The 21,869-nt window shown below is 34.1% G+C and overlaps 2 protein-coding genes across 5 annotated transcripts; one reads left to right on the plus strand and one right to left on the minus strand.

Annotated features, from left to right (window-relative positions):
- The first annotated feature begins 4,359 nt into the window (after nucleotides 1–4,359).
- On the plus strand, nucleotides 4,360–14,301 carry LOC127102442 (uncharacterized). Of its 4 annotated transcripts, none has more exons than XM_051039813.1 (12): nucleotides 4,360–4,422; nucleotides 8,783–9,113; nucleotides 9,203–9,262; nucleotides 9,347–9,505; nucleotides 9,833–9,899; nucleotides 12,706–12,917; nucleotides 13,022–13,126; nucleotides 13,230–13,263; nucleotides 13,400–13,506; nucleotides 13,636–13,677; nucleotides 13,785–13,859; nucleotides 13,997–14,301. In XM_051039813.1, the coding sequence occupies exons 2-12, from the start codon at nucleotides 8,907–8,909 to the stop codon at nucleotides 14,051–14,053; spliced, it is 1,125 nt and encodes a 374-aa protein (XP_050895770.1). In that variant the 5' UTR covers nucleotides 4,360–4,422; nucleotides 8,783–8,906; the 3' UTR covers nucleotides 14,054–14,301. The 4 variants fall into 4 exon arrangements, with proteins under 4 accessions (XP_050895770.1, XP_050895771.1, XP_050895769.1 ...); XM_051039814.1 differs by lacking the exon at nucleotides 4,360–4,422 and adding an exon at nucleotides 4,426–4,467; XM_051039812.1 differs by lacking the exon at nucleotides 4,360–4,422 and adding an exon at nucleotides 4,518–4,743.
- A 955-nt stretch (nucleotides 14,302–15,256) lies between these two features.
- Nucleotides 15,257–20,491, minus strand: LOC127105459 (switch 2). The gene is made up of 8 exons (XM_051042649.1): nucleotides 19,943–20,491; nucleotides 19,319–19,425; nucleotides 17,497–18,415; nucleotides 16,986–17,233; nucleotides 16,556–16,682; nucleotides 16,205–16,480; nucleotides 15,883–16,123; nucleotides 15,257–15,795 (listed from the first exon to the last, which is right to left on the minus strand). The coding sequence occupies exons 1-8, from the start codon at nucleotides 20,357–20,359 to the stop codon at nucleotides 15,467–15,469; spliced, it is 2,664 nt and encodes an 887-aa protein (XP_050898606.1). The 5' UTR covers nucleotides 20,360–20,491; the 3' UTR covers nucleotides 15,257–15,466.
- Between the last annotated feature and the right edge of the window lie 1,378 nt (nucleotides 20,492–21,869).

Raw genomic sequence — 21,869 nt, forward strand, 5'->3', positions numbered from 1 at the left:
CAATTTCAAAATAAATTCCAACTTTCCACAATTTCAAAATCCATTTCAAAATAAATACAATTCATTTTCAACCATTTCACAAATCAAACGCAATATCGAGTTCTTTTTCTAAATAACTCGAAAGAAGAGGACCATTGGAATCTAGCATTCCGGTGGAAACCCTCGAATGATCGGTCCCGAGCCTCGCGCTTCGGGTTAACCGCTCATTCTTTTCTTTCGTACCTAAAACACTTTAATTAACTTGGACAAAATAAGGGCCGTTAGAATCAAGCATTCTGGCGTAACTCTTTGAGCAATTGATTCTTATCAAGCGTTCGTTGTCCATCAAACAAATTTCTCAACTAATTCGAATGAAAAAGGACTATTGGAATCTAGCATTTCGGTGGAACCCCGAGTGATTGATCTCGAGGCTCATGTCTCGTTCTCATCAAATATTCGTCGTTCACCTATAAAATACATCCAACACATCAAACTCTTTTCTCGCCGCCGTGCAATTAATCTGAAAAACCTTTTCATAAACAAAAGACATATTGTCTTAAGATGATGTGAAACAATGCTTCGTCCACAATTGTTGAGTTGAGATAAATGTCATTTTTCCGAATGTTGATTTGTAAATCCATTCGATGTGTGATATACGTCTGCTCCTCATCTGTTTTGGGTAAAACAATGTTTTTTCATTGATTAATACAATATAGCTTTCGCTAAAATCGACCAACAAATAAACATTTTATACCCAGAACTACGTAAGCCTTGAATTCTCTATTGCACCCGGAGATACGTAGGAGCAGGATTGCGAAATCTTGTCAGGCCCATTAACAAAAAATTTAGGTTTAGTTCCTTTCTCAGGCGCCTAATAATAAAAACCTTTTTAGGTCTTCTCTCATTAATAAAAATTCAAAAATATTTCTCTTCTCTCTTTTTCTACCCCAAATAAGTAGAAGATCACAAACTGACATAAGCTAACATTCAAATCGAAACTAACTAAATGGTTCCCGTTGAGTACAACGGACGTGAGGGGTGCTAATACCTTCCCCTTGCGTAACCGACTTCCGAACCTTGATATTGGTTGCGATGACCACATCTTATCCTTTCTTTTAAGGGTTTTATCAATATTTTCTCTTTCCCATTTTGGGGATAAATAAAGTTCGGTGGCGACTCTGTTTAGTCCATCATGCGAGTGTGCGATTGTGTTTCGCTAAGTCGTGTTCTCATTTTTTCGAGGTGCGACAGGTCCTAATAAAACATAAGTAAGAAATAAAGTAAGAAGTAATAAACAATAGAAATATAAGTAAGAAATAAGTAAGAAGAAGTGATAAGAATAAGAATAAGTGATAACATACAAATGTCACAAGATTGTCGATTATTCCTCGATGTTCATCACCCATAGTCAATAGAGACATAATGTTGCAGAGAGATTGACCTTGGCAGAGAGATTGAGTGTTGCAGAGGTTGAGTGTTGTATAGGTTGAATATTACAGAGTTTGATTGTTACAGATATTGTGTGTTGCAGATGTTGAGTGTTGTGAGTTGTTGCAATATTTATAGATGAGATAGGCAGTATATGAATGTAGCATATGAAACATGGGAGTAGGGGCAAGGCTAAGATGCATGTGAAGAATGGGGTAGGCGTCAAGGCCAAGGGTGCATGCATGTAATTAGACATGCATGGTAATAGGTGCCAAGGCTAGTGGCGCATGCCTTACTTTCATCCATGCAAGGAAGTGACGCTAATGCATGTGGCGTATGACTTGCTTTATGCACCATTGATAATGCCATGTGCTTTGGATTATTAGGGCATAAGCATATTTGCAGGCGCATGCTTTGGCTTATTAGGACAGAGAATCATACAGGCGCATGCTTTGCATTATCTTGTCTATGCATGGAATCCTGCAGATTCTTTGCATTGCATTGTCTTGTCTTTGTAGATTATTTGCATGATCAATATATTCATTGTCTCCCCTATTTAACTGCATGCTAATATGTGACTAATGCAATCACCATCAAACACTAAACTTACATTTTAAAAATTGTTTTCATCAACACATTACATGATCAGTGCCCATACCGATGATGAAATATTTGAGCATCACTTATTCGGTTTTTGTTTTCACAACACAGAAGTAACTCAGTTTATAATAAATCGACGATCAAATTTTTCACATTTGAAACAAAGAATAGAAAAGAAATTGCAGTGTAGTCAGGTGGGACAAATCATCTATAAAAATCCGATGTGGTTTGTAGACAACCAAGTAAAGTTTTATCAGTTGAAGATTCGAGATGATGACGATGTTCAACATATGTTTGTCAGTCATGAATAGTCTGGATACAATGATATAAAGTTATATATATTACCACCATAACAACAAGTATCTTAGTTTGTTGATCAATCACAAGTGTTTTGTGAAACTGATGACGACGAACAAGCTGAAGTCAATGTTGTTGATGAGGAAGAAAAAGAAGTCGAGTTATTGGTTGATCCAATGGTGAATGATGATGAAGAAGAGGAGACATTACTATCTAGTCATGTATATTGTCCACCTCAACATATGATAAGCTTGAATTTGGGTGCAAATGAACCTTCGTCAGATATATTTTACAATCCTTATGTGCAAATTCAATGATCATTGAAAGAATGAGACACATTTCGCACAAAAGAAGACTGCGTAAAAGCCATTAAAAAGTATCACATGGAATTATCAGCTGATTACAGGGTTGATCGAACTAATGTAACGAGTTATAAGATTTATTATCGAAATGAGCTATGCCTTTTTCGGTTGTCAGCTTCTTATCGGAATATGAGTGATTCTTGGGAGATTGGTTCCATGGGTCCAGTTCACACATGCATGCTCACGAATTCAAGGATTCCCCTATTCGTTGCAAAATATCAACAATTTGTTTGGAAGTTCTGTCTGCATAATACCCTTCTCCCAAAAGAACCTAATAACCAAAAAGGTCGGTGGTGGGCGCCATGGCCATGACAGATAACCTGTCATGAAGCCCAAGCTCAATTTTGGAGCCGATCATCACACATGTGACATATGTGTTTTGTGATATCCATGACGGGCTCCATGCCCGTGGCGGGTAACCCGTCATGCGCCTTAAATAGGCGTAAATACTTGTTTTAATGATGATAAATGGCATATTTTGATTTTTCAAATTTTGTAGATGTTTTGAGAAATGTCAGACTCTGTTAACTACTGTTTAGAATGATGTTTGGTATGATTTATGATTAAATAAAATTTTAATCGAATTTGTGGGTTAATTGATGAATGTTGGATATGTGTTATTGTATGAGCATTATTTATATTGTTGAATGGTGAATATGTTGTTGTGGGATGATAATTCAAGATGAGAACCATTACTGTTGGGTCAATGCATGTTTTGTTTATTGTCAGGAGATGACTTTAAACATTATGTTGTTGTTGTTGTATTGACGTGCTGTGACATGCATTCATATGTCGTTATTGTTGATGAAAGAGACAAGTTGCAATCTGAGCAGGGTGGATTGGTGACTTGTCCTAAATCCGAGCAGGTTGAGTGAATTCGAGGTTCGAGCAGGTTGTGAGTCTAGTTGAGGTTGTGAGTCTCATTGCATAATTTTACATGATAATTATGTTGTGTATGTTGATTGAATTGAGTGTGAGAATGATGTTGTGTGATTGTTGTTGAACGTGTATATGTTTAAATTCTACCTTGCAGTTTATACCGTTAATTTATTGATGTGAATTCTCACCCCCTTTACTTTGATGTTGTTCACCATGGACATCTTCTAGATACTCAGGAGTAGAGTTGCTACTGTGAGTGAGAAGTAACTCTTAGGAGTTACTTTTAGTAGTTATCGTTTTATTATTAGTCGTCATGCTCTGATTCTATAACACTGGGGGCGAATGATATTTCGTTTATTATGTTTGAGGTTGACGTGCTTATGTGGTTGGAGTTTAATAACTATTATGTCGTAGTGTTTTGAGATGAATATTAGAAATTTCATTTTGAAACCATTTTGTGAAGGCTAAGTCCTTATAATATTCAAATTGAAGTTAATATGTTTTATTACCGCGATTTAAAATGATTCCGCTGCGATGATACCTTAAGTGAAAGTGAGTATGCAATGACATGTGTTTTATGATGATAGTTTTTTGCTGCGTGTTTTCTAAATGAATCTATTTTATTAAATGATTGTCGTACATCTTAAATTTTCGAATAATTTTTCTAGAAGAAACGAGATAAGCAATTCCATGCATAATAATTTTTTTTACATAAATTAGAGTAAATTTGACTAATTTAAAGTTTTGGGGGTTGAGTCAATTTTATTTGGGCCTTGAATACGTATACATAGAGCTAGAAATTTACAACATAGAAAAAAAAACAAAAACATCCGAGTAACATACAAACTCACGCCGCGCTCTCTCTCTCTCTCGTCAGGCAAGCTCTCTAAACTTTTTCTAAATATTTTTTTTCTCTTTTCATGTAAGATTTTTACCTCCGCAGTTTTGATGAATTTTTTGCGCTCTTTTTAGCGAATTCGAGACACTCTTCTGCTTTGTATCAATTTTTCTTCACCACTTTTTATTCACTTCACTTATAGATTCATATGTTGAAACGGGTACCTGAGTTTCTCTCGAGTTCGATTGAGTAGGACATAAAGTTTGAATTTGTATGCGATTAGCACCTTGTTTGAGAAACCCTCACGGTTTTATCCAATTGAATATTGATTTACTGTAAACTGGGGTTTGATTTTTTTTGGTATGATACATATGCTTATCTTTCATTTTTATTTTTGGTTAATTTTGTTTTTTATGATTAGAATTGTGTTGTTGAGTTTCATTGGATTTCCTGGAATAAATTGGTTCATACTTCTGATGTTCTTGTTTGATTCCAAAGAAAATAATTTCTATAGTGTATTAGGTTTAGTCTATTAAGTGCTTATTATTGTTGCTTTGATTTTGTTGAAAATACTTTGAGGTTGTGGAATAAGCTGAAATTTAAGTATTGGATGGTAATTGATTCCTGTTTTGTTTCTCTAAGTTATAAAGTTTTATTGCTGGGCTGTGTTTGTTAGAAATGTACATGCAGAAGAACATTTCTTAAGATTTTTCAAGCACTTATTGCTCGTAGGAGTGAAAGCACTAGCATGTGATTACTTGTGTTGCACTAGCATGTGTGCTGAGTTAAGGACAATAGTTGAGCAAATTTGTGTTGACGAAGGAAATGAAGTAGTAAATCTGTATACTGAAGTACTTTCTCCAAAATACTACTATTTAAAATATGAATATGTATTATTCAGCTTTAATTTGCTCTGGTTATTTAGAAGCATTTCTGTTACACTTTTCTATTTAATATTGTTATCAGACAAATAAGATTCATTTACTGATGAAATATCTGCATACCAAGCTGTAATGTTATTCATTTATATATTTGCAGTAGTTTAAACCTAAGGTCTTGTTTGATTATGTTTTGATTTTTGTGAGACCGTTTTATAAATCAATTTTGAAAAACTGTTTTTTATGAGTATGATATATATATATTTTTTTAGATTTTAAAAATAAAATAAAATAGGAAACAATATTCCAAAACAAGCTAATCAAACAACTTTTCAGAAATAGAAAATTGTTTTCAAAACGTGCAATTAAACAAGCCCTAATTCATGAAGGCAACTAGAATTCTCAAGCTGATAGCCTCTTTTTTCTATGCAATTATGATCTTATATATGCATGAGTGACAACAAGTGTATGAGAATGTGTAACTACGTTTTTCATTTCCATGTAATTATTAGTTCTTAGTGTCTAGACACCAAAAATTGAACATACGTCTTTGATTTTAGATGAAGTGATGCAAAATTTGTGGGATTGGACATTTATGGAATTAAATTGAGTGGCATCCAAGCACAGTAAGGCGTGGGTGTTAGATCAAAATGATCTGGACGCCCTTGAGCAACCAGAGAATATGGGTTTTTCTTTTATCTCATTTGGCAAGTGTCGAAGTAGTTAAAAAAACTCCTTATTTTTCATTTTGAATTTCTTATTTAATTTATGCGGAAGAAAAATAAGTTCTGTTACCTTTTTCCTGTGCTTAAATGCTTTGATCCATCAATTTGTTTGGTATTCTTACTGATATTCTAGTTGATTGGGTTTTGATTGGGTTTGGACTGTTTTGCTTAGAGGCTCTTCTAAGCTTATGGGTAAATCAGATGAGGGGCAATAGCTTTCATTTGCATTCTTAATTTTTAATTCGTTTCTTGGCAACAAGATGAGTTATTGTAGTTAAAAGAATATGAATATGTACTATTTTCTGCCTCTTTTATTGTTGTTGTTTTGATATGAATTATAGCGTGCTCCTATAGAACTACAGACAACATGAAGATGCTTTAGATGACAGACAAATTAAATTAGAATGACCTTGTATATATGTTGGTGAGTTAGTAAAAAGTTTTAGATAATGACTGAGCCAAAAAGGTCTTGTTCTGTTTTGATTGGATTGGATTAGATTTAGGTGCCTATTAGTGAGAATTGTATTATAAAAAATCAAACCTACAGGGAATTTAACAACACAACTATAAGGCACATAATGTTGAATGGAATTGAATGTTAGGAGGTTAAGATCCCGAAAATAAGAGAACCCTGTAACATAGATGAGAGTGTTAAGATGGATGAGTGGTTACACTAAATAGGTTAGATGAATATAGTAATTATAAAAGAAATTGGTATAGGTTCTATTATACAAAAATGGTAGAGTCTTGTTTTAGATGATTTGGGATCATGTGGACAAGACCTGTAGAAGCACGAGTAAATTGAGTTGATCAAATGAAGGATAATTGAGTTGTTTTTATAGGTAACTAAACTTTGTTTGCACACATAGCACATTAAGATAAAATACTTCCCTTCTAGGAATAATCTAACCCAAATACAAAACAAGGCACAATCCAATCTTACAACAATGAACAAATCATTTTGAGACAAAGAAGAGGATTTTTGTATCAATTATAGAAATTACATTTTTGATTGATTCTAAAATCTAGACTAAGCCAAAACCACGTGATGGTTTTAGTGTTAGTTCAGTTCAGTCACAGATGCCACAACATTATTGAATAAAATTTTGTTTCTTTTGATCCAAACTGTCCAACAAAAAGCCAATCATATGACACTCAATCTCCTGCAATCAACTTTCCCAAACCAGTATTTTCTTGCCTGCATGAAGTGGTCCTTATATTCTCCTCAGAACTTGTATCACAGCCTGTCCATAGGCACACCTCTTGCCACACGTTCTGCACTAAAGAGCATCTCAGTAATAGATCGAGGTCTTCCACCTGTTGGAAGCACATCACACACACCATGTCATGTGGATTGTGAATAATGTTTCTGAGTTGCAGTTGCCTTCTGGAAGCCTATCTTGAAATAACCGCCAACAATTTTTTTTTTTTACTTTAGCCGGAACTTTGGTTCTCCAAACCATCTTCAATGCTATCTTCAACCATTCTTCCATCTGGTTTTCTTAAGCTTCCTGCATAATCTGCAAGTAACAATCTTCGATAGAGAATTTTTTATCACCAGCACTGATCCAAACCACCTCACCCTTCTCATTTCTACTAGGAACAACTTCTGCCAGCATTTGCATTAAGAATCCTGTCACTTTTGCAATAAATCCCTCATTAGGTTCCAACTCCCAGTTGTTTAAGCTAACACTCCAATGCCAAACATCCTCCCTCTACTCTCTCATGTTGGCTACACTGCTTGTTTTGTTGCCCTGGAACTAGTATAGGTTTGGAAATTGAAGAGCGTGTTATTAACTTCTTAGTTTTTATTTTAAATTTTAGAGTTGATGTAAGAAAAGTTTGAAGTTGTGATTAGAGTAAGATTGAATATATTAGAATCTCTAACTATTTGGGCCCTAGGTGATTTTCTACTCAATTTTAGAGTTACTTGTAAATTTCTGATAGTTGAATAAAGAAAGAAATGACACGGTTAAATTGACTTGAGATTTGACTTAAATAGTCCAAGTCACTTGTGTTTATTAGAATTGTCAAGTTATAATTTAAGATCTCAGCTTGTGTTAGCTTGAAGAATTAATTGATGAGTTGTATACCTTTAGTGTAGTTTAATTTAAATTATTTTAAGAATGTAATTAAGTTTATTGAGAAAAAAAGTTAGACTCTTTGAGGTGTGAAAAAGAATCAAACCTTTTGACACCTTTTAGAGGTGGGGAGATTTCTGTTTGTTTGCACTGTTATGGATGTGTAAATTAAGCGGAGAAATTTTGGAAACATCATAAAAGCGGAGGAAACTTGACAAATTTTTTATAGAAATACCTTAGAAAATTTAAGTGAAAAATTTTGGACTTGTTCAAATGGTATTTTATAGGTAGATATGAATAAGCTTAAAATAGGTAATATTAGTTTAATGATGACTTGAATTAATGTGGAAATTATAGACCTAGTTATCCAATGAGGATCTTTATTATTTCCGACTTGGTTATGTTCACAGGGAGAGAGAATTCTAAAAGAAGTATGAGTGACATTTTAAAGAACTTGGTAAACAATATATATAATGAAAATTGAATTGGACATTCAATAAACTACATCAGCGAGTCTATGCAATTGACATTAGGTACAATTAGAGATTTAACATCGAGTCCCTTTGATAGAATAAACTTGTAACTTGAGATACTTCTTTGATAGAATAAACTTGTAACTTGAGATACTTTTGGATTGTAAATGCATTTATTTTACTCTTTATGGTACTTCAATTTCGACATGTTATCTAATCAGTTTTATGAACTAATAACTAAGGGGCTCGTTGATTTCGATTTGCCCCTAAAGCCCAAGAGGCTGGGCCATTCCTCTGGGCCCAGAAGGTATAGCAATCTAAAAAGAGTGATTAAGGGATCAAAGCAAAACGAGGGAAAGTAGGAAGATGGGAGGTTTAGGGAGGAAAGGGACAGTGACACCACTTGAGTCACAGTTCCCCCCTGAGGAGGTGCACAAGGCCACTAAGCAATTCCAAGACGCCATTGCCGAAAAGAACAACGAGCTTCACGTCCTACAACGTTTTGTCGCCGACAACAACAACCTTGTCAACCTCGTCCAGAAACTCCCCGAACAACTCTCTCATGATGTCATGGCAAGTCAATCCTTGCTTTTTCAATGATTTTTCTTCTGTTTTGATTACCCTTTGTAAAAAAGTTTAGAAATTTGAAATTGGGTTCTCAGGTTCCATTTGGGAAAGCAGCGTTCTTCCCTGGTCGTTTGATTCATACCAACGAGTTCATGGTGCGCTTTTCCCCCCTTTGGTTGAATTGAATATGCATATTTTTTCAATTTTTTTCTCAGTGGTGAATGTTTTTTGGTTATTAGGTTCTTTTGGGAGAAGGGTATTATGCAGACAGAACTTCCAAACAAACTGTTGATATTTTGCAACGAAGAGGGGAATCCTTGAATTCACAGGTTGATTCACTTCAGGCCATGATCAACAACCTTTCCTCCTTTGTCAATGTCACAGATTCTGAAGTAGCGGTTTGTTTCATCACTTCTCTCATTAGTTTGGAGTAATTTTCAATTTGATTTGTATTGAGGCAGTTTTGACAATTCACACATGTAGTATGGTATTCTAACGGGTTAAATCTGTGGCTGAACCTGGTAGTATTATACTTCAATGTGTTGTGTATTTTATTCTTTTCACATTGTCTGGGGGACTAATTTTAGTTTTTTGTGCTACATTTTCTTCTCATGGTTATACATTTGTTAGCATTTCTCTTGGTGGAAAACATTTGTTAGCAATTGGTGTTAATATTTTTGAAGTTGGCATCAATTATCAATTGCAGTTGTGTTTATTTGGTGCAGGGGGGTCTTGTTGAAATAAGAGAAGAATATCTGGAGGGCGACTCTGAAGAAGAGGAATCTGAATCAGGCATGTTCTCTCTTTCTTGCTTTCCATAGTTTTATAATTATATAAGGTGATGGTCTATGTTCATTTATAACTATAAACAGAAGATCGTAGTGGTGTGGTGGGTTGGAAGGTTTAAATAAAATTCAAGCACTTTCTATATTGGTTATTCACATAGCTGTAATTACTAATTATCAACATCTGGCAAGTTCAAGTCTTATTGTAGCATACCATTATGCTGGTATCATTGGCATACATAATTATTTATTTTAATGTGTATGGAGATGTTTAATTTGGATTTGCAAGGAGGGTATGGAAATAGTCTCTTATTCAAACACCAAATATTCATTTTACATTTTTTTATATTCAACTTTCAGTTTGCACTACGTACAAACATTTTCCCCATCTCTTTTCTTCCATTTTTCTACTAGTTCTAAGCTTTATAATTCCACATATAGGCCAAAGCAATGTTGGTTCATGCAATTTTTTATCGTTCAAATCATTTTTACAGCGCAGTACAAACCCAAATGAATGCTCATGCTCAGTAGTGTAAGTGGGTACATAAATCAAAATACACATAGACAGACTTCCATTTATAACTGTGTGAGTGAGTGGGTGTATGTATATCTTAGAATATAAGAAACATATCTTATGATATCTTGATACCTATAAGAAACATATCTTATAATATCTTGATGTTATTTTGAATCATCTCATACGATTAATTAGTTTCTCATTTTATCTCTTAAGTTAAAGTTTGTTTCCTTTCATGACTTAAATGTTATTATAATCATAACAGCTCTCTCTATTCTATTATGATTAGTAATTTTACATATAAATAGGGGTTTAGTGCTAACTTAATCTTTGCCATTATTAATTCATCAATAATAATCGTATTTGTAAGATTTTATTCTTTCTATTTTTTCTTTTCTCTAACAAACTCAACTTCAACATGGTATTAGAGCTGCACCATTTTCTGTGAGCTTCCCCAAAGTAGTAAGTCTTGCAAAAACTTGGAACTCTATTCTTAAAATTAACCACACACAAATATGGATCCTCCATAACATCATAGCTGTAAATCTGTCACCTTAATATGCTCTTGTGTGCACGTTGTGTTCATCACACACATTGTGCTCAAATAGGTGGGTTTAGCCACTGTCAAGACTAAGTCGTCAGCACGAGTCTCATAAAATTTTGTTTCACCGTTGGTTTTGTTCTTGACTCCCTTATAGTAGTTATGGTTTATTCTTTCTGGTTTTAGGCCCACCTATTGCGGTGCTTTCTGTTGTTTCTTTGGTACTATTTGGTTTCTTCGTGTCTGATATTTAGGCTTCAGCTGCTACTTTGTTATTTCTGCTTCATTCGAAGTTGCAAGACTTTCTAGTTAGGGCCATGGTAGTCAAAATCGCGATCCTACTCGTAGGATCGTACGATTTTACGATCTTGCAACTCCCCATCATGCCAGAGAATGATCAGAATCGGTTTTTGGTAGGCACGGCCAGAATCGCCGTGATATCACGTGAAAACGGTAGAATCGCCGTTTTTGTTGAAAAACCCTAAAAAAACTTTTTTTTTAAAATCTGAAACGATTCTTTTCTGCCTAATAACTAGGAGTAATCAATACTCAACCACCAAATAATTAAGGATTTATTCAACTTCCCAAAATTCATCATGATTAGTGTAACTTCCAAAAATATTTATTCATTCCAATTCATTAACGTTAAACTCTTTCACCTCTCTCACGTTAAATAGAGTCACTATCTCACTCAATATTTCATTGAGTGATTATGACCAACTCCAACATGAATTGTTTGGAAGCTGAGTGAATTTTCATCAAATTTTTCTTAGAAGTTTTCAATTGTTATTTCTTACTCTTTTGAATGTTGTGTTGTTTTGAATTGCCTTGAATTAGTTTCAATGAATATTATTATCCTATGAAATTTCAGTTTTTTAAAGTGATTTTAGTCTTATTTGAATTTTATTTTTATATTATGTTGTGTCACATGCATATTATTAATCTATATGCAAAATATATATGAATTTTTAAATTTGGCAGGATCTTACGATCCGTGTTACGATCCCCCGATTCACGTTTTAATTACCCCAACCCAATCTTGCGTAGGATCTCGAGTCTGACTACCTTGGTTAGGGCTACAACTGTTGTAAGCATTGTCCCCGTATTCTTTCAAAGGATTTATTTGTAACAAGCCTAAGCTTTAGTTTGAGAAGGAGTGTATGTATGAAAAAATATCTTGATATTATCTTGAATTATTTCAATGTATTAAATATTTATCTTATCTTGAATTGCCTCAATGTATTAATTATGTATCTTATCTCATAGGAGTAGTTCACTTTGTTATTAAATTAGGATTACGACTCTTGTATCCTTAATTCCCTATAAATAAAGGATAGTGCTAATTCTTTTGGTATCTTCAAATTGTCAATCATAATTATATTTTGAAGTCTTTATTATTTCTATTTTAATTTTTTTTAATCTAAAAATTTACAACTTCAAGATATACATGTTACTTGTTGTCCTTGGGCAGCTTACATGTACTTTGTACAGCATTTTCTGCTTATTCTGAGTTTATTTCTAAGTGGATTAACACATTCTTCTTCCCTTGAGCAGGTTTTATTCACCTGCTCACTTTTAAGTTTCTTGTTTTTGTCTTTTATATATTTCTCAACTTTGTTACTCCATGCTTGAAGTTGAATGCAGCATATATTTTTGATCATTACACCTTTTTACCAATGATCATATTTCTAATTTGTTCGAAATATTGAAATTATGATTGGATGCAATGTCAATATCGTTTTGCTTTCTTTTCAGATTCAGCTATTGAAGATGTTCCTAGTGTTGGGAATGATACATCCAAAGAAGTGGACTATGCTTCATTTTTGGCTTTAATGGATGAACTTGAGAAAAAAGAAGCGCTTGCTGAAAAAAATGGCGATGACAGTGATCAAAGTGAGAAAACTACTGATGGTTTTGATGATAGTCCATATCAGAGACCTGTCGATAACAATCCCCAAAATATAGAAGTAATATTCTTGATCAATTTGTTGTTTCTAATTTCAAAACATTGTTTATAGACTATGAGCACAATGAACTGTGATAACTTAGGATTTAATTTTCTATGAAGTAGGGTAGTAATGAAGCCATACCACTGGACCAGAGAAGCAATAGAAATGTAACAAGTGAGTTTCCAAAAAAGCATAATCATCAAGAATATATAGCTGATCAGTTGAATGTAAGAAAATTTCTTTCTATTATTTTTTTCTTCTTTTAAGTTATTTAGTATGTTATACTCAGCTGAAAGTATATGTTTTTGCATTTTAATTTTGAAAACGCAGTTTGCGAACCTGGCTGTTCAACCTCAGGTAAAAGGTTGGTATTCCTTAAGTTCTTTGCACTCTCATTTTCTCTGTATATGCATTTTCACGGTTCCGTGTAACTATAAATGGCTGCATGTGCCGTTTACAACCACTTTAGAGTTGAATTTCTGTTTTGCCTGATCTATCAGAAGGGAAAACTTTAGCACAAAATGTGAAATCCATTGATCGTAGTGCGAAGCCGCCCATAGTTCCTAAAGAGAAGATATCTCAAGCAACTTTGGCATCGAAAATTGAGGTATGCAAATATTTTGATGAAACTTCCATCACAATTTCTTGCCCGTAGGTAATGTGGTCTATACTTGTTGAAATGTACAACTATTTCATGAGAGTTGATGCTTGACATGTACAATTATTTCCTTTACAGGTTCAACATCAAACTTCACAGCCATCATTTGATAGTCTCAAGGTTTGTTTAATCTTTATAATCTTTTCCCTCTCAAGTCGTAATAGTACCCTGCAGCCAAAACATATAGCAGTCGATGATTTATTTTTTTGAATTAATATTTTCTGCAGGCTTTTACAGGCTCCATCATAGAGCATGGCGAGAATTTAGAAAAAGCTTCAAGAGAACAAAGTTCAACTTCACAGGTAAATTAATTGAGTTATGTAAGGGGTCTGTTCATGAATAAAAGAATATTGGCTTGTAATCATCATGATTTTCATAACCTTTGCATTTTCATCACTGACTTAAATCTATGATGATTATGGTTTTGATATTTTAACAGGTTTCCGGTTCTCAACCTTTAAAACCAGTCTCCAGATTCAAAATGCAGAGGAAATAGATACAATGATATGAGTAGATTTTTTGGAGTTCTAGGATGTGCTTGTTATTAGAATCAAAAGTGGACAAAGTGAAGGTGGGATAAGCCGTTATGAATAGTTTAAGTTCTTGTGCTCTCCTTGTATGATGAAGAATCCAAAGAAAAGAAGGCATAATTTGTAGCGTCCATTAAACAAATTTTACAAGTTTTCGAGTTTTTGTAGGGGATTGAATTGGAATGAAAATGAAGTGGATTTAGTTTTTTTTTTTTTTTGTTGAGAAATGTAGTTACTAAGAGTCTTCTGCATGTATGGACTTGCATAGGACAATATATTCTTTCAATTTTTCTTAATTGCAGCATCTCAATCACAACGATCATGAGAGAAAAAGAGAGAAAATTATATATAAAAAAGAGCAGACCTAGTATGAAGGTTTTAATATAGAGAATTCATTTCCTTGATGTATATGAATGTTATTATAATATTCACAGAAGTGGCTAATAATAATCAATGAAATTTGATTGGAACTGTAACATATAATTAATTATAAAATACTTAAAGATTAATTGAACTTTGATGTTAAAATCTAAATTTTTTAATTTGAAAATCAAAATACTAGTATTAGCCTATTCCACCAGTATATACAGCTGTAAAAGACAACAAATCATAGAGTTTACAATGTTTGCAAGTGGTCCAATGTTTGCAAGTGGTCCCCGAGTATATTTTAGGGGCACTTTCAGAGGGTTTAGGAAATAACTTATTTACAAAAATGTGCACTCAATATATTAAAAATTGAAATAATTATCCTTTATAAAAAATAGGGTTTAATGGTGATGCACTGATCGTATAAAATAGTTTTACACTGTCATTCAATAAGAATGTATCATTTCATCATGTCATACCAGTATTTTAAAAGTCTGACTTGACGGGATGCATGGTCGTCATTGGTTGATAGTGTAAAATAAATTTACACGTCAGTGCATCATCCATTTTCTCTAAAAAAATATATATTCTTTTTTATACACTCAAAAAAGTAAACCAATAAAAATTGTATTTATGAGAATAGTATGCTGCATGTATGGACAATCTACATACAAAACTGAATATTCCTATTTACTTTTATTTACTTAAACATGGTTTCTCTTAGATATATTCTTAACACTGATGAATCATGAATGTAATCATAATATTCACATGAATGACTAATAATCGTGAACTAGTTAAAATTGCAACATAATCAGAACCATTAATTAAAAAATATGCTAATATTTACACCAGAAAAATAGAAGTTACAATGTTTGGAGGACAAACTACATCTAAAAATTCAATCTGTAAAAGGAAAAATTGACTATCTATGCATTTCCACATTTGCACATTTTTCTCCTGTTTTGGTATGAAAGGCCTGCGTTTGTTTTATCATCCATGAGAACCATTACTCAACCTTTCAGCTTTTTCTTTTTCTTGTTGTAGTTTATAAGCACTTTTTCTCTCTCTACTGGAGTTGCAGATAGTAACCATTTGCTAAATGCAAGCTCTTCCATACCCATAGACTTTGCAAGGAGGCTAAATTCGGTTCTCTTCCTTTCATCAATCAAAGGAATTTTCTGTCTTTTAGGTACACAATCTGGTTTTTTCCTTTGATGGACTAAAGAGATGTTTGACTTGCTTAAGCTGTCACTCGAAGGGGCGCCGCTCGTAGATAACTGCTCTTGAATAGCTGGTCGGGAGTTGACAATGTCTTCGTTGCGATGAGCGTAAACAATGCCTAGAATTACAAAACATCAGTTTTCTATAAAACAAAATTGAAAACAGAGAAATTATTATTATTGAAATTGACGCTGATCATATTTACCGAGGTCTTCATATTCAATATCTGGTTTACTTGTTGAAGCACCCGTAGATTCAGCACATAACCTGGTTTCAGAATCTGATGCTAATAAACCAGTTTCTTCTATTTTTTCATGTTCTGTATTAAGCTCGTCTTTTTTACTCGTCTCATGCACTTCAACAATTTCGCTGGTAAATAGTTTATCAGATAAATCTCGAAATAAATTGCAAATTCCAAAAAGCTCGCCTTTGAATTCCTTACAATCCTGAAAGGAAATAATTATTTTTAGAATCATTACAAAACAAATGAAAATAATTGCAACATCAAAATACATAGATTTTGGTACCTGGACACCTTCAAAATATCGTTTTTCCATCTTTCCAGAGACAGCGATGTTTGAGAGCTGCTGCTTGTAAATCTGACGAGAATAAACAAGTTCTTCAAGTGAACCAGCTGCGAGAAGACGGAATACCACAACATGCCGTTTCTGACCATATCGAAAAGACCTGTCCTGAGCCTGTAAGTCTTGTGCAGGATTCCAGTTGGGATCAAATATTACAACACGGTTCGCACTGACAAGGTTCAATCCAAGCCCACCAGCACGAGTTGATATCAGGAACACCTAAAATGACAAACAAGAGTCTGATACAAATGGAACCGGAAAACAGTTTGTTCAGCTATCAAGTTTGAGATATACTTGTTTGCTAGGACTAGAGTTGAAATCATCAACCAGAGACTGGCGTAAATTAGTTGGAGTCGACCCATCAAGTCTTGAGAAGCAGTAGCCTTTTCGTATGATAAATTTCTCCAGTATGTCCAGCATCCTGGAAAGAGCAGCTCAAGTTAAACGGCAGAATATAAAGAACATGCAGAGAGCAGATTACTAATGCCAGCGATGTTCGATCACCCCGAGGCTGAAAGACAACCATGGCCTAGTGACAATGGATAAGAGGAGGAAGCTCTATATAACTCTAAAACACTTGCGTTTGAAATCAGGAATCTAAAATGAGAAAAAATAGAGTAAAATAACAAAAATTTCAATTGCTATTATAGTAAAATTTTAATCGTAACTTGTAAGATACCCAGAAAAGAATTAAACATGATCTGAAGGTATATCAACAATTTACCTTACAGAATAGCTAAACAAAAGAACTTTGTCACCATGTGAAAACCATGAGAACAATAGTTTTTCAAGTGCTCGCATTTTGCCACAATGTTCTGCATCACTTAGACCCATGAAACTCTCATTCTGCATGCTCCCGCCAACTAAGTCAATGTCTGGGCCATAGACAGCAGCAGCAAACTTTGCATCTTTAACTTGTTTGTCAGAGTCATCTTTGGGGTTTGGCTTAATCAGCTCAAGGTGATTGCTTATCTGGCATAAAGAAACGGTAATATTCAAAATAATGTGAAGAAGCATCTTGAGCATGATCACAAACGAGTTCGTTAAAGGGAGTAAAGCACTGAACATAGTGTATGCAAACTGAAAGGCATTAGTGCTCCTCATGGCTTGGAGCACTTAACGAATAAAGCTACAACAGATGTCCAGTGCTATGAACAAATTAGCCGTTAAGGATATTTTGGAGTGACAGTATATTCAAAAAGAGAGGTAAAGAAATTTAAAAGACCTCACTTAACCTGTTGTAGCTTGACAAGGCATGGAAGGACAAGGCAAAAGGGGCACGAATCACATCCATCGGGGTTATCTTTGTGAAGGTAAGGCCACATAGCTCCATCCGGTACTATCCTTTTGCAACACTCAACTTGAGTAAGAGGACTACCACAACTACAAGGCAGGTCTTTATTTATTAGGCACTGAATGTCAGGAAGCTGGATCATTCTCCTATAAACACGTTTTTGCAAATCACTCATTGCACAAAACACAATGTTATCTTCCTTCCCCATCATAAGATGCCCTATGGTCTCTTCCTTTGTCCTTCTCAACATATATTTATTAAGAACCACAACAAGGTGCTGTTTTCTCTTATTAGCAATTTGGACAAACCTATCAGGAGCAGTTGACCTCTGACCATGCTTAAGGGGTTCATCATAAAACTCACGGAAGTGTTCCCGTGTTCCAAGGGATCCAGGTGCTACCAAATCAAAGAGATTGAACAATTCTAAGATCTTATTTTGCATTACAGTCCCAGTAAGACCATATCGTCGCAGGGTTTTAATTTCTAAACATGCTTTATAGAGTTTTGATTTCTCATTCTTAAGTCGATGAGCCTCATCAATAATCACAATGTTCCAGTGGATATTTGACAATGAACTGTTACCATGAATCCTATAAGTGTCAAAACTGGTAATAAGTACCTCCACTCCGTTTGCTTCCAATTTATCATATATTAAATCGCGGTTTGCACCGTGATAAATGGAAACACTGAAGTTGGACCACTTAGAAAATTCACTCTCCCAGTTGTGAATAACGGATGATGGGCAAATTATTAATACAGGGTCTCTTTTCTCCACTTGTTTCTCACTATGAACAGATTCTCCTTCTTTACCAAATATGGCAGCAAGAAATGCTATTGTTTGAATCGTCTTTCCAAGACCCCTGTTTCAAATTTCAATATGCAAAAATGAACTCCAACTTAGTAACTACAGCAAGAGTTGTGATAAAAAGAACCAGATATAGTAAATAATAGCAGCAAAGTATACCAACAAATAATAGACAAAAAGGAAAGATAAAATCCACAAGGCTAATGCTAACATGTGCCCCAAGGGCACAAGTTAATGATACATTTATAGAAATATTCTTTTGGAATGCGTGCATTTGATTTTTTGAAACTTAAAATTTTATTTTATTCCACACAAAATTTTTAATAGTAGTAACCTTAACTTGTGCCCCAAGGGTATAAGTTAGCAAAACCCAATCCACAAATTTAGTATTCATAGGTCTGAAATACGAATTGCAGCAGAAGACGTACATTGAGTTTTTGGAAGTTCAAAAATAAAACACTAAGATGAAGAAGATTGCAAATATTTGTAAATTTAATGATAGACCTAACTGAAAAGTAAAATAGAAATTTGCACTTTAGACTCATAACCATTCATCAAGTGGACTGTGATAAAAAAACATTGCATAAGTTGAGAAAGTGAAATATTTCAGGGAGGTAAAATGCAGTATACCCTAATAGGGTGTACCACAGTTTACCTGAAAGGGTTCTCGGGAGTCTCAATAGTAAATATTATATAAGAGTGCAGTACAAAAAGCAGAAAACAAAGAAAATTCCATCATAATGTTTTATATAAGATCACTCTCAATCCATTAGAATTTCCAAATTAGACTAATAGAGCATTGTGCTTGAGATTTGAAGCAACACAATATCGTTAATTTTTCATACACCGACATCAATATATATATATATATATATATGTATATACTATATACATATTATAGCATAAAAATAACTGGAGGGAGTGAAAGCGAGAAGAGGGGGATAAATGTGTAACTCACATGTCATCTCCAAGGATGCCTCCATGATTCTTCTTGTACAAATCATACAGAAACTTCACCCCCACTCTCTGATGCTCAAGCAGTCTACAGTTTATAGATGCAGGAACCTGAAACAATGCTCACGATTTAAATTAAACTCAAATTTCAGCAATTAAAAAAACATTAAATGATTCATATTACAAACTAAAAATAATAAAGTAAACACTAAACAGCAAAATATCAAAGAGAAATAAAGAAACATATATGTGATGTCACAATTGAACCCACCATTGGGAAATCTACTCACTACTATGATCTATCTATATAGCACTGACACTTCACAATTGACACATGTTGGTGTCTCATTCGTGCAAGTGTCGTGTCCGCGCCACAACACCCATAAAAGTGGTTACATTCAATTATTCTATTTTCTCAAACGTTGACGAGTGTCCGTATCAGTATGAGTGTCGTGCCTATTGTCCGTGTTGATCCTTTGTGGCTATGGATAGCCAATTGAAATTAGGATAATCAAGTCTGATAATGCTCATATTAGATTATTCACAAAGTATATAATTGCATTCAATTAACCAAAGCAATGTATGGAATTAAGCATAAAATGCAATAGAAAGGTGGAATGATGAGTACCTGAACTATAGGAAGTTCTCCATTAGAGGACAAGACCAAAGGCTCAAAGGGTCCAGTATGATCGAATTGAAAGTGAGGCGCTTTGGCTGAACTGAATTTCACCCTCTTTGTTTCTGGCTCTTGTTCTTCATCGTCGTCATCTTCCACTTCTTCTAGTTTAACTTGTTGTTGTTTTTGTAGGGTTTTGGATTCGTTTTGTTGTGAAAGGAAGTTGTGTGGGTGAAAAGGTGGATCGTCCGGGTCTTGAAGGAGGCGAAGCTGATCGGCAAGAGAGGATTTAGGGGGTTTTCTGTGGATTGGGAAATGGGAATCAAAATTGAGGAGAATAGAATTGGATTGGGAGGAAGAAGAAGAAGATGGTTGTGATTGTTGGGTCGTGCAATGTCTGAGAGTTTCCTTCAGAGTCTGCAGCGACATCGAGAGAGAGAAAGAAAGGTTCAATTTTGATTATTTTTCGTGTTTCAAAATACTGCAATTGTTAACCGCCAAGTACAATTTCTGCGGACAATTTCGTGTTTTCATTTTTAGTGCCACCGTTTAATTTGCCTCAGCATCTTTTATTTATTTGTTTTTTTTAGTCTCTTAAAAATTATTTCAATTGTATAATTGAGTTGGTAGTCATGAATTTGAGTTTGAATTGGTGAATTTCAGTCACTAAATTATTTATTTAAAAAATTATTTTAATTAATTAATTTAATCAATTTTAATTAAATTTTTATTACTACATTACGAAGTTCCACTCATATAGAGGAGACGATGTGTGACCTAACTTAATCCGTCAATGGTAATCTATCATCTTATTTTCATAATTTGAGCAAAAATAATGGTATAATTGTTGGAAATGATCAATTTATTCATATTCATGGTTCTGATCCCTCCTCACCCATAGTTGAGGTTATCTTCTTCGGGGTAACTTGTTCATTAAGCTTAGGAAAAAGATTATTCTTCTTCAAGCTTCGATCCACAATTTTTTCAATCTCCTCAAATATAGGAGCCAACTGGAAGTCCGAGAACGTAAAACACCGCAAAAGAGGATCATAAAAACGAGTCATGGGGATGATAGCAAATGGGTTCACCTTCCCAGTTAGGAGGTTCAAGATTTTGCCATGGTCCTTCTTGAAATCATCCTTGCTTTGGAGAGTCAACTGGGAGCTCAGTTCCTTCAGGCTGTCAACATTTGGCGTTCTGTACTTGAATAAATATGTGTTTCTCCTTTCAGACTTCATCATGATTATTTTAACAAATGTTCTTGTGTATTCCTGCAATGAACACAAGATACTAAGAGCTTTCAACACTATGATTTGACCATCGACAACTAGAAGATAAAAAATTTAATCACGTTTAGTTATATAGAAAGTATAGGTTTTTGTGATGAAATTTTCATTTCTACTTAGTTCCACATGATTCTTTCCATTAGAAGGTCTTAAGACCTTACAAACATGTGAAGGCCATGACTGAAATTCTGCCAGATTAATCTTATTTTCTTGGACGTACTCAAACATTACATAGAATTCTTGATTATTATCATCTATTTCTAGGTAAGTAACTTTTTCTTTTCTAGGATGCCGATTTATTTTTGACTTTTATAATCTAGCCTTTTCTTTCTTTACGTGTTCGACTTGTCTAACCTTATCTGCTAATTGAGTCACATCCCTTAGATATCAGGTATCTAGCTTCTTCTAACATAATAGTCTAAACCACCTATAGTCATTTTGACTGGCTCATGTTTAGGCACTTGAGTAAAGCACCCTGACTTCATTAATATGAACATATTGAGATAATCATCTATTGGTTCAAATTATTTTTGTTTCACACTAGCTAACTCTTTCAAGCTAATTTCCAACTACCCCATATAAAACTGCTCATGAAACACTCTCTCTAGTTGATTCCAATTATATATGGAGTTTAAAGGGAGAGTAGTGAACCA

This window comes from Lathyrus oleraceus, chromosome 7 (genome assembly GCF_024323335.1).
Source record: "Lathyrus oleraceus cultivar Zhongwan6 chromosome 7, CAAS_Psat_ZW6_1.0, whole genome shotgun sequence".
In the NCBI taxonomy this organism is placed as follows: domain Eukaryota; kingdom Viridiplantae; phylum Streptophyta; class Magnoliopsida; order Fabales; family Fabaceae; genus Lathyrus; species Lathyrus oleraceus.

Excerpts from the sequence above, each read along its gene's own strand:
- LOC127105459 (XM_051042649.1), bottom strand. The coding sequence starts at position 20,359 with ATGTCGCTGCAGACTCTGAAGGAAACTCTCAGACATTGCACGACCCAA. Across the intron at positions 18,416-19,318 it reads GGCATCCTTGGAGATGACAT|GGGTCTTGGAAAGACGATTC; the intron begins GTGAGTTACACA and ends AATTTGAAACAG. Across the intron at positions 15,796-15,882 it reads TATTGAATATGAAGACCTCG|GCATTGTTTACGCTCATCGC; the intron begins GTAAATATGATC and ends TTGTAATTCTAG.
- LOC127102442 (XM_051039813.1), top strand. The coding sequence starts at position 8,907 with ATGGGAGGTTTAGGGAGGAAAGGGACAGTGACACCACTTGAGTCACAG. Across the intron at positions 9,506-9,832 it reads TCACAGATTCTGAAGTAGCG|GGGGGTCTTGTTGAAATAAG; the intron begins GTTTGTTTCATC and ends TATTTGGTGCAG. Across the intron at positions 13,507-13,635 it reads CTTTGGCATCGAAAATTGAG|GTTCAACATCAAACTTCACA; the intron begins GTATGCAAATAT and ends TTTCCTTTACAG.